This window comes from Lactuca serriola, chromosome 8 (assembly GCF_051521515.1).
Source record: "Lactuca serriola cultivar US96UC23 chromosome 8, Lser_US96UC23_V15, whole genome shotgun sequence".
Classification (NCBI taxonomy): Eukaryota; Viridiplantae; Streptophyta; class Magnoliopsida; order Asterales; family Asteraceae; genus Lactuca; species Lactuca serriola.
Window position 1 is genome coordinate 30,458,075 of NC_136415.1, and position 13,349 is coordinate 30,471,423.

The following is a 13,349-nucleotide window of genomic DNA, read 5'->3' on the forward strand; positions in this document are numbered from 1 at the left end:
GGACAAGTGTAGTAATAATTCAAGTAATAAGAAGTTGATTACCTGAAACAACAAATAATGAGTAATTAATATGGTGATTAAATAAAATGTTTTATTTATACCCAGAGTTCTGGGCCATATGGGATTAGTATTATTCTTGTGTTTCACTTTGCATGTTTTGACCTCCTGAATAATTAAATTGGTTCAGAACAATCAAATTATTCGAACGGACCACAGTCGTTCATATGTTGGAAGTAGGTATGAATGAAGATTGTCGTGAATTGGTGTGTGGATTGTCTAAAGTGTATTAGACATAAGCAAATGTTTGCTGCAACGTTCATGAGTGCTTATGAATATGATTTGAGCATTGGATTAAACCCACGCTCACTTGAATCACTTCATGGATTTTATCACGAGTGATTGGTGAGACGATAATATCTTATATTCTTGAAACCGAGATGTGCGAGTTGTATCTTGCGAGTCGGTTACACATTGATAATATGTATACACACTAGTAACTTGGTGTCATAAAACATATTGTTGTGTGTGATTTGGTGAGTGAGTGCAAGCAAGCAAGCATTGAATCAAAGTTTATCCGTTCCTTTTATCCAAAGTAGGATGAAAGCGATATCTGTGGGGCCCTCGATGATTTAGTGATGACACCTAAGCGCTTGGCCAAGTCGGGGCTAATTTGATGTGTTCAATTGTAGTCTGTTGTCAGTCGTCATAAATCGGAAATCGGGAAACGACACATAGATGAGAGAATGATTTAAATCCATGTCTTAGTCTATACGATATCTAGAATGGAGGAATATATGATCCCTTATCTAAAAGACACGTATCTGATAAGATCAGAGTTGACAGCGGCTTTTGAAAGCTACGATTGCAGATCAGGATCTGAAGTCATACGCAGAATAGTTATTAGACGTATCCAAGTGGGAGACTGTTGGGTTAGTGTCTAAGTCCATAACTATTTTGATATGTACTTGACCTGATGGTGCATGGTCCTTTTGGGTTGCCTTCACCAAAGCAACTTGATAGGATGAATTATGGAGAGAAAGGATTAATTATGATTTATTAATATATTATGAGAATAATATATTAAAGGAGAAATCATATTGTTTAATTCAGATTAGTCAAGAATTAATTGATAATTAATTTTGTGGCTAAAAGAGATTAATTAAACTTGAGGGACTGGAACTGTAATTATAAGATAATTGCATTTGGGCTATGGATTACCTTGGAATAATAGGTTGGACGAATTCTATGGGGAAACCCATTAGAAATCGTCCAAGGGATATTCTAAAAGGGTCCATGGGCTGCTTAGGGCTTAAGCAGTCAAATTAGGGTTTCCTAGTTGAAAACCCTAATAGCCTACATGTATATATAGTACCCTTAAGCCCCAAAAACGTGGCTAAGAGTTCCTCTAGGGTTTTGGACGTTTTTGGGCAGCCTCTTTTCTTATCATTCTTCATCCTCTTGCTCTTGGTGTTTGTGAGCCATTAGAGGAGTGACACTTGTGACTCTAAGCTTTCTAAAGTCATTACAAGGAGGATTTGAGATTGTTATTACTACATAACAATCAAAGTAAGATCTAAAAACCCTTTCACATGTTAACATGATTAATTATATGCTAGAACTAGGGTTTAAAGTCTTGGATGAATTGCATGTACAATAGAGAAACCTAGATCCAAGCATTAGGGTTTGCATGAGCACATAGGATGTTCTAATGGCTAAAACCCATCAGTTTGACCATTAGTATTGGAAATACCTGAAAGTTTATTAAAAAATGTGTTAACGGTTTTGTCAAAAGTGTATGCCTCTTCATCACATTCATGTTTATATTCCATAATATCATAAATTTCCGAGTCCTTGTCATCCTCTTCATCCAAGTCATACCCTTTATCATCTACTAGCACCTCATTATCAACGCAATCAAGAATTGGTTCATTTTGGTGGTCAATGTATACATCCAACTTGCACCTTCAATTCCAAACCCTAATCTTCAATCTGTTGTATCAATTTCTCAATCAGGATGTGTTATTAGATCAAATTAAGCTGAAGAACCCTAATTAAATGAGAAAGGGGTGTAATGGCCACGTAAGAATCCACATAATGGTTTTTAACTGAGCAAAATCGATACAATCAACTACAAATGGTGATAGCCGGGAATAATGGTTATTTATGAACAGATAAAACAAGTTAGTTGGGTATATGTGAACATACCAAAAGGGTAGTTATTTTAATAAGTCAATTTCCCTTTTAATAATTATAAATCGCAAATATCATACATTGAAACATTAATTCTCAACAAACAAACTGTTTGATTTTATAATTTTGATTTGTTGTAACATAAATGTAATAGCAACTAAATAACAAAAAAAAAATATAAAGAAAAAGTGGGACGAAATTACTAATATAAATATAATTTTAACCATAAATTACCAAAAATATTTAAAAAAATAGAAAACAAAAAAAAAACGTTCGAACACCAAAATTATAATATACTCTAATATATTCAATAATTTTACTCTTTTTAAAAAAGATTAAAAAAAGTTATCAACTTGATGAAAAACAAAAAATTTAAAAATACGTAAAAATTTAAATTAATATGAAAAATAAAAAAAACAAAAATAATTAAAAAGAAACAAAAAATGTAAAATATATGAATATAGTATATTAATATGTAATATTTTAAAACAAATAATTGAATATAAACTTTAACCTAATTATTATTTTAAATAAATAAAAATAACAACTTCGGTTATTTTAAATAAATAAATAAAAATAACAACCTAATTATTATCAATTCAATTTACAAATAAGAAAAATCTAAGAAAAAACAATCCCGACATGGTTTATCAAATTTAAATTCATTTAATTGAGTCTAAATAAATAAAAACATTAAAAAAAACTATAAGAAAATAGAAACCAAAAGATCAAAACTATAAAAAGAAAAGTTATCAAATTGTTGAAAAATAAAAGAAAAAAAACAAAAAGATAAAAATAAAGTGTATATATAAAATCTCAAATTTTCATAATTGATTGTTGAGTATATACAGTTTTAATGACATTTTCATCCTTTAGAAAAAAACTTAACCAGTCAAAAAGTTAATTCTAGAAGGATCATTCATGTAATTTTCAGAACCATAAATACCAACAGTCGTGATATTTTTCCTAAAAGTACTCTAAATGCAATTTTTTACAAACTAAAGGACCAAGAAGTTTTGTCTAAAAAGTTAAATAAAAACCCATAAATAAAAACAGTAATAAGAATGTAAGTGAAGTGGTTGCAACTTGCAACGAGATTAAATGGATATTTTATAAATTGACTTTTCAAACTTAGTGTAGACCAAAAAGTAAAAAAATTCAAATTTTATCTCAAACTTCGCAATCAAATTATTTTTTAATATTCATAGAAATAGAAAAAAAATATGTAAGTTAGAAGATAAGCAAGTAAAATAAATATTGAAATTTGAATAGTAAAATCGTTTAATTTATCTTTTGATGTATTAAAATAAAAAATAATCAAAACTTCATTATCATTTTAATAAAATTAACCTATAAATATATATTACTTTGTATTTCCCCCTTGTGTAATAAAGGTTACCTAACTAAATATTTCTATCTAGTTGTATGAAAGAAAAAAAAACAATATAAATATATTTTCTTTTTCAGTCTCTCTATTTATTTAATAACCTCCGATTTCTATAAATATCCCCAAACGAAACTCTAGGAATAACACCAAACACACTGCTCACTTGCAAGTTGCAATCTTCTTCCTCTACAAACATCACTTAAGAGTTAAGACTTAACCTTCTCACTCTTCACTCAATCACCCTCACAAAATCATGGCTCCACCAGCTGCTACAAACACCGGCAACACACCCACTTCCGGTCACGTCAAGGCGAACACCTTGCCTCGCCGTGCATATATCACTTTCTTGGCCGGCGACGGTGACTACTGGAAAGGCGTCGTTGCTCTCGCTAAGGGTCTCCGCAAGGCCAAGTCCGTCTACCCACTCGTCGTAGCAATGCTTCCCGACGTTCCGATGGACCACCGCCACAAATTGCTCTCCCAAGGCTGCATCATCCGCGAGATTGAGCCTTTATACCCGCCGGAAAACCACACCCAGTTCGCCATGGCCTACTATGTCATTAATTACTCCAAGCTTCGTATTTGGGAGGTAGTTAACAAATATCTCTTATATTCTTTATTATAATCTTTACTTTGTGATCGATTTTTTTTGTTAATGTATTATGATCTTCTTTACAGTTTGTGGAGTACAGCAAGATGATATACTTGGACGGAGACATACAAGTGTTCGACAACATTGACCATCTGTTTGACTTGCCGGACGGCCATTTCTACGCCGTCATGGACTGTTTCTGTGAGAGAAACTGGAGGAACAGCCCGCAGTATCAGATCGGATACTGTCAGCAGACGCCGGACAAGGTTCACTGGCCGGAAGAGCAGTTGGGTCCAAAACCACCGCTTTATTTCAACGCCGGAATGTTCGTTTCCGAACCCAATCTCTCCACCTACCACGACCTCTTGGAGTCGGTGAAGTCCACTCCACCGACGTTATTCGCCGAGCAAGATTTCTTGAACATTTTCTTTCGAGACATTTACAAGCCTATCCCAAATATCTACAACTTAATCTTGGCGATGCTTTGGCGCCACCCTGAGAACGTTGAGCTTGACAAGATCAAGGTGGTGCACTACTGCGCCGACGGGTCGAAGCCGTGGAGGTACACCGGAGAGGACGTGAACATGGATAGGGAAGATATCAAGATGCTAGTGAGCAAGTGGTGGGATATTTACAACGACGAGAGCTTGGATTACGTTCATGGCGATTCTAAGGTCACAACCACACACTTGATGGCGGCGGATAAACCGTCGCCGCCGGTGACCAAGAGAGGTGGTCCTCTTTTCGTTAGTGCTCCGTCGGCGGCTTAACCGATCGATGGTGTTTTACACACTATTTAGTTTTTTCTTTGTTTTTTTTATTTTTTTATTTTCTTAATTATGCTTCTCAAACTCGTATAATATAGTATTGAGTTTTGATAGAAGTTGTAACTAAAAGCAAATAGTGAGTTGGGATATGTAGTACTAATGTACACTTTTGATTTTTGGCTTTGGTGTGGGTTTGTAACTATGAATAGTGGGATTTCCACCTTAATATATGTTAATGGAAAATTCCTATTTATGTATAAGATCGTTCCTAATTAAGTTCAAAGTGATCATAGGATACTTTCAGGAATGCAAGCCATTTCAAATGTTTGTGATTGTTAAATATAAATTCCTAAATGGTTAAACTAAATCCAGGGTTTTTTTTTTCTTCATATTTGTTAAGGTAAAAATAGCCTATAAATTATCCTTTTGAAAAACTATTTAAGTTTTTATTAAAAGCTTTTATTTTTCCACTGGTTACACTTGTTATATTTATTTATATTTCTTAAATCTTTTTAAATTTATCTTTAATTAGTCATACAAAAATTATTATTTTAAATATTCTTTTATATTATGTTATATCATATAGGTAACTTATTAGCTAAGTTTTTATAAAATAATATTTTATCAACTAACTTATAACCTTTTAGCTATCTGTTATAAGTTAATACGTCAAATTGATATCATATTTTATATTTAACTTGAATTATATTTTTCAAGTAAATCATATTGAATGATCCAAGTTTAGATGTATGATGTTTTCCCAATTAGATCATATTTTGTGGATGGGACAAATTAACATGTAAAGTTTATGTAAATAAAATGTTTTGGTAGTTACTTATTTAGGCCAAAATTATGTTTTAAATTTTAAACCAAATAAAGCAACTGATTTGATGGTTGGTGGTTTAGTCGTAGGAAGATACAAAGTTCCTTTATGGAGATTTTTGGGGCCACTCCCAAGTCCCGCTCGCTGTAAATAAAATGTTTAATCGGTTTTTATATAATAAAACGTTTTACATTTTATTATATAGATATATATCGGATGGTTGATATTGAAAGTAAAAAGGAGAAAATAAGGTCATGACGTTTATCTGGTTAAGTGTCGGTACTTCTGAGGTTTTTCAATGCTAGTCAGCACACGGCAATCTAAATGCCAAGCTGTGCCCATGTGGGCCCACTTAAGATAGACTTATCTTTTTTCATACAAGTCAAGGAAAGAAAAGTATTAAATTATTATGGTTTTTGTTTTTTTAATTGGAATTTCTTTCACCAAGTGTCGGGTCAATTTCTGCGTACCGATTAATTCCCGATGCATATATGCTTTGGAGTTACTGCAGACGAACCTCCCTAGTCACAAGGGTTAAATAATGTCAAGATTTGAATATTAATCGACTAGGTGTAAGACTCATGTATTATATGAGTTAATTAAAAAAATAAATAAATATAAAGGTATCAATATTTAAGAACTTTAGATTTATAAGAAAATAATAAATTATTAAAACTGATTTTTTTATCTTTTAAATTTAAATAAATAAATAAAATAAACTAATAAGATTTAATTTGATTATTTTGAAATAAAAAGGTAAGTCTATTAATGAAATTGATATTTATTTATTATTATATTTATTGTAATTATTACACTAAAGCATTATATGAAATTTATTAAAATAGAAAAACCCATAAAATAACATGTGAAAAAAAAATTAATTCAAAATAACCACAAAATGACATTTGACAAATTGGATGAAAGTGTGATATGTGGCAAAAAAACATTTGTTTATTAAATTATTAGAGTAGATTAGTTATCAAATGTATCTTCTATATGTTTTATCAAGTCACCACAACCCAAATGGTTTAATAATAAATATTATGGTTAAAAATATTGAAAGAACATCGAACGATCACTATATTATTAGGCTTGAGTGAGTGGCAGCGACGCCTCGCCACAACCCTCGCTAAGCCTACGTGGCATCCTCGCTACTACACCTTACCTAGGCCCACTTAAGATGACTTATCTTTTTTCATACAAGTCAAGGAAAGAAAAGTATTAATAAGTATTATGATGTTTTTTTTTTTTTTTTAAAATTGGAATTTCTCTAGCGAGGGTTTCGGGTCAATTTCCGCGTACCGATTAATTCCCGATGCAAACATGCTCCGGAGTCACTACAGACGAATCTCCCTAGCCACAAGGGTTGAGTAGTGCCAAAATTTGAATATTAACCAATAAGTTATCCATTATATCTTCTATATGTTTTATCAAGTAACCACAACACAAATGGTTTAATAATAAATATTATGGTTAATAATATTGAAAGAACATCGAACGATCACTATATTATTAGGCTTGAGGGAGTGGCCTCACCACAACCCTGGTTAAGCCTATGTGGTGGCATCCTCGCTACTTCACCTTACCTGGTTGCTAAACTCATGCACTAAATATGGTTTGATATCCCCTTGACGAGAAGAAAGAGAACATGAAGAGGAAGAAAGATGGTCCCATTTGACCTTTTGATTATTCCAGCTTTAGATGCATGTACTTCCAGCTTAACAACTTGTACCCTATTTTAAAGTTTATGTTATTTAAATATTTACATAATCATTTATTTGATTAAAGAAATAAAAATACCTTTTAAACACATTACTTGTTTAAAAGGTAATTTTTTTCTTTACTCAACTATTATGCTTAGGTGTCCAAAAAAAAGTATGATATGACAACGTTTTAGCACATGCTATCAAATGCTACCATTCCCTTCAGTGTTATAGTTGTAAAGTTGGATCCCGCTAAAACATTTAAAATCGGGTCAGGTCAATCTGCTTTCTAAGCATTTTTCCGTTATTGCAACTGTTTTTAGACATTTTCTTAGACTTAGGATTGTTTGTCGACTACATTATTTGTGTTAAAGGACCATGCAAAAAGAGAAAATATGTCACGTAATTAGGTTGCTTTCTTAAAGTCTATAAGTAAATCGTAGGCATGGATGATGATTCTAGAATTTGCATAAAGAAATACAATTTCATTTGGTCTAGAATATTACTTGAAATAAATAAATAAATAAATAATAACAGCGAAAATCTAGATACTACTTCTTTGTATTTGACAAGGTCAATATTCCAAAATCTTCTATTAAATGTCTATGAGAATATAATTAAAAAACACTGACTACATGTAATGAAAAAATAGATAAAATGAAGGTAACAAATTAAAGTTGTATGAGAAACTTAAACTTATTAGAGAATTAGTGAAATTGTGTAAACAAAGTCATAAATTCACAATCAAAGTTCTTAAATTAGGTTAATAAGGTAGCTATAAACTTGTGGCAAATAAATACAGTCATCAGAATTTATAAAAGTATTAAGAAACTTAATGATAAAATTATAAAATTATAAACGTGGCGTTATTTTTTATCTATTTTGAAAAGAAAACTAAGTTAACTTAACAAGCAAGCTAAGAGTTTACATGATTTGGTCGGTTGAGTATGGTTTGAATTTAATAGATAAAATGACATTTGGGACGTGGGTTTATTTGTTTAATTCATTCATCAAAAACATACGTCATCTAAAACCGACCTTAAACGGTCGTCCTTCCAAACTTTAATGAAGACCAAAAGATAACTTAAAATCGATTCGTATCTAGACGTGACAATGAAGTGAGTTTAGAACGAATCAACCATGAGGCCGGACGAAGTGGTTTTGGCAATAGGCTCGGCGACCTCGGCGAACACCGGGTCCTAGGTAACATTGTTTGGGCTTTGGCCTTTGAACATTTAATTGGAATTAAAAATAAACGTTAAGCAGTATAAAATATAAATTGGGGACAGGTTATATACGGAGCGGGTCGATAATAATCCATACCCAACCATTTTAATAAAAAAAATAATAGGTACAGGTCATTAACGATTAATCGAATAAAAAACTACGCTTTAAACTCATATAATTCTTACGGGTTTAGATCAAATCAGGATCAAAATTTGCTCCATTGTCAATTCTATTCGTATCTTAAGTAACGGATTTTCATTATGTTTATATTGAAATATAGTGGGAATGTTCAACATTTAACTTTTAGGAGCTTCTAACTTTTTAAAAAAACTCACAAAAAAAAAGATTTGTTTGGCAAAGGTTTTAGTTTTTGGGTTAAAAAAAAAAGCTACAAATTACTCTAAAACTACTTCAACTATCATTTACCAAAAAACATTTTTATATTAACAAATTGATTTAACTACCTTTAAAATAAATAAATCATATCAATTCTTTAGATAATTAGCTTATAAGATTAAATATAAATATATTTTAACAATTACAATGTTTTTACTTGAAACAACCATATAACCAAATTTTATAATTTATTAATTTTCATCTAACAAAATAATAAATATGTTTTAGTCCACTTGACTGAAAAAGGTATTGTTTGTTTTTTAAAAAAAACCTCTTCAAACCACTTTTTGTTGCACGACACAGCACACGCGCAACATTTTTCCTCTCGCAACAGTTTGTTTTTTGGAAGGCTTCAGACTACAAAACCTCTGCGCGTGTGCTGCGTGGCGTAGCACTTGACTTGCCTCTTCCAACCTCTTCAACTTTTATTTTTTCCAAGTATTTTTTTTTTAAATTTTGGTATAACTTTTTTTTTTTACAACGTTGATTTTTTTTAAAGTTTTATTTACGGATTTGATACAATTTCTTTTTATAGTTTCCACAAAAAAAAAATTAATTTGATTTTAAAAAAAACTTTTATTTCTTTAAACTTTTTTACTGTTTATGTTAATGATATTTTCAGTTTCAGTTTATCTTTTTTAACTTGTGTAATTTTTGACGAACTTTGTAGAATCGTTTGCAATACTTTCTTAATTTTTTATTATTATTTTATTTTTTAAGTTTTTTTAAATTAGTTTTTTTCTAGAATAAAATTGTTAGCTTATTTTATATTTTTGTAACTTTTTTTTAAAGTTTTATATTTTTATTTTTTTACATGTTCTTTTTAGTATTTTTTTCAATGTTTTAAGACTAGATTTATTAAAATTTCGGTGTTGAGAACTATTTTCAGTTTATAAAATTAGTTTATTTAAATTTCAGTTTACTGCAGCAGTCAGCAGATGTTAAAAAACAAACATGCTTCTTATTATAAGCTGCAGTCGTTTGTTCCACCTCTTCGGCTACAAAGGATTGCAGAGGTGGTCCACAGACTTCATGAATTTTCGCTTCGAAAAAACAAACAACACCAAAGTGTCTAAAGATGATTCTAACAAGGAGGTCATGACTTCAATCTCATGCATATACTAACTCACCGTTTTAAAAAAAAAATATTTGTGATATGAATTTATAAACCAAAATTAATATAATACAATGTGACATCTCCAATTTCACGGCCAGAAATGACCGGTTTGTTTATACTTTGTTTTAAAATCAGAGTAATCGTTTAAAGAAAACGGTTGTGAAATTTGTTCCCAAAACAAAATGTGATAAGAATTTATCAAAGCATTTCTTTAAAGAAATGTATTTTCATTAAATAACAAAATCTCAAGATGTCATGTTCCAAAACAGACAAAAAGCATAAACAGTATAAAATAGACCTTACAACAATTATTCATAACTACTGGCCTATAATCCAAAATCTCTCGTTATGCCAGCCAACGTATGCTCTCGTGTCGTAACTTATAATACAAAGAAAACTGAGTGGGTCAGGCTTGGGAGTCTGGTGAGCATATAGAGTTTTCAACCCACAATAATACAATTATTATATTCAATCATCCAATAATCAACCTAATTATTTATTCACATTATCTCCTTTATTTATTAAGGATTTACTCTAAGAATCAATTATCCTTTATTCATTTATTCCTAAGGATTGACTTAAGGAATTGACACAAAGTCCACCACTGCCAAGGTCCTCAAATTACAACCGGTAAACACTTCGTTCAACATACTTAACGAACACTTAGTTCTAACACTCCTAGTGAACACTTAATTCAAAACATCTGGTGAATACTTAGTTCTAAAACACTTATTGAACACACTTAGTTCAACAACACCAAGTTAACACCTCTAGTTCAAAAATACTTAATGAACACCTTGAGTTCAAAATCCAAGTGAACACATAAAGTTCAAAAATACCTAATGAACACGTTGAGTTCAAACACTAAGTGAACACATAGAGTTCAAAAATACCTAACGAACACCTTGAGTTCAAAATCCAAGTGAACACATAGAGTTCGGCTCGGGAATCTCACCTCTAGGGATCTTCGGGCTTCGGGACTTAATTCGGGTCTCGGGATGAAACCGGGGCTTCGGGGGTACTTTGGGATGGCTATAGAGGGTATCGGGAGTGAGAGAGAGGAGCTGGAGCAACCCAAACTCGTCTGACCCTCGATTTCTATTTATAGGGCCATTTTCAAGTCTCACGTCGTGAATCTCAAATATTCACGTCGTGAGTTCAGTCGTCACTGCATGCGTCATCGCAAGTTGCGTCTGCCAGGCTCCAGAAGTCATAAATACTGAGTTCACGTCGTGAACACTGTATTCACGTCGTGAACTCTGACAGTTTTGGGGTTTCGCGCCCCAAAGTTCAGAAATTCATAACTTTCGCATACGAACTCCGTTTTCAACGTTCTTTATATCCACGCGAAGGTGAGATTATGCTCTACAACTCTCGTTTAGACTCCGTTGTCTAATTTTGACTTAAATTTTAATATATTATAAATATATTACTTTTATATTATTTTTAGTAGGCCGGGACAGGAAAACTCCGTTATAACTTTATAACTTCTTCATCTGACGTCCGTTTTCGCCTATATTTTTATCGTTTCACTACTATCGATGAGATCTTCGATTCTCATTTAGATTGTTTTGGCTAAAAATCAATCGATCTCAAATCGAGGATTCGGGTTGCATACTGCTAAGTCGAAACTTCGGAAAAATCATAACTTCCTTATACGAAGTCAGATTTGGGCGTTTCTTAATGCACGCTTTCGGTTTAACGTATTCTACGACTTTTGTTTAGATTTCTAAGGCTAAATATTGCTCTAACGTAAATTCACTTTTTACGTTATTCAGCATCGTGCCGGTTCTGTCGCGAAACTTCGACGGGTCATAACTTCTTCGTTATAACTCGGATTTTGGCGTTTTTTATATGCACGGTGTAGCACCAGGGTACGTAAAATCTATCTAAGTATTTTCATTTTTAGCCATGGACTCGGCGAGTTGTAGGCTCGACTCGCCGAGTAGAGACGGGTTTGGGAGTATGTTTAAGTTGGCAACTCGGCGAGTCCCAGCTGTCTGATGAAACCCTAAATTTCAAGGGTTTGCACCCTATTTAAACCCTCTTATCCGCCCCCAAGCTCGCCCCCTTCACCCTCAGAGCTCTCTACTTCGTTCAAGCCTTGTTCCTTGTGAGATTGAAGCATTTTGGTGTGTTTTCTTGAAGATTTGGAGGGGGAAGGAGAGTAGATCAAGAAGAGAAGAAGGAGGCCAGGCATCCCTGTGTTATCTCAGTGATTTCCTTGATGTATAACTCAGTTTCCCTCTGTTTTCATGCTTATTGTCCCTTGTAGCTCCATGAAAGTCCTTCTTGAACCTTTTCCCAAGCTTGTTTTGTGTATTAGGGTTGGTAATAAGTTGTTTAGCCTCTAGATCTAGGCATGATTGAGCTCCAGGAGCTTGGATCTACTACCTTTATGGAGCCATGTTGCATGAAAGCCCTATATCTACTTTTTTGGTGCATTTTGAGCCCTAAAACCCCTATTGGTGTTTATTTACATGTAAAGTTGGAAACTTTACGTGCTAATCAGGCCCTAGAAACCCAGATCTATGAATGGCATGAGTTGGATTCAAGCAAAATCGAGTATATAGTATTTGCATGTGGGAGACTCGGCGAGTCGTTCCTCGGACTCGGCGAGTCGAGTCGCGAGTCCCCGAGTTGTCCCCCTTTTCGTGTTGCGGGTTGGAGTAGTGAGTCATGGGGTGTGACTCAGTGGGTCGGAAGCGAGACTCACTCATGAAGTAACTCGGCGAGTCAATGCCATGACTCGGCGAGTTCAAGGCAATCTTCTTGCCTCAAGAACTGACTCGACGAGTTGTTCATGCAGCTCGGCGAGTCTCAGCATAGAGTGTTCTTCAGATGAAGATGAACTCGGCGAGTTGTTCATACAACTCGGCGAGTTGTTCATAAAATTCGGCGACTAGGATGAAGGACTATTGGCCTTTAGCTTAGAAAGAGAACTCGTCGAGTCAATGCTTAACTCGACGAGTAGAGACGGGTTTATGGTCGGACAAAGGGATAGGGACTCGGCGAGTTGGCAAGTCAACTCGGCGAGTCGGGCCAACTGGCAGTTGACTTTGACTTTGACTCTTGGTTGGTTAGGGGTAAATGGTCATTTTACCCCGAGGTCGGTTAGCAGTATTTGACTGAGGGTTTGTGGGAATT

General features: G+C 33.2%; 1 protein-coding gene across 1 annotated transcript; it reads left to right on the forward strand.

The window, feature by feature from the left end:
• The first annotated feature begins 3,697 nt into the window (after window positions 1-3,697).
• Window positions 3,698-5,196, forward strand: LOC145065936 (galactinol synthase 2-like). Its single transcript, XM_079013055.1, has 2 exons — window positions 3,698-4,166; window positions 4,256-5,196. The coding sequence occupies exons 1-2, from the start codon at window positions 3,831-3,833 to the stop codon at window positions 4,937-4,939; spliced, it is 1,020 nt and encodes a 339-aa protein (XP_078869181.1). The 5' UTR covers window positions 3,698-3,830; the 3' UTR covers window positions 4,940-5,196.
• Window positions 5,197-13,349: the final 8,153 nt, after the last annotated feature.

Coding starts and splice junctions, on each gene's coding strand:
- LOC145065936 (XM_079013055.1), top strand. CDS start 3,831: ATGGCTCCACCAGCTGCTACAAACACCGGCAACACACCCACTTCCGGT. Junction 4,167..4,255: donor CCAAGCTTCGTATTTGGGAG/GTAGTTAACAAA, acceptor TCTTCTTTACAG/TTTGTGGAGTACAGCAAGAT.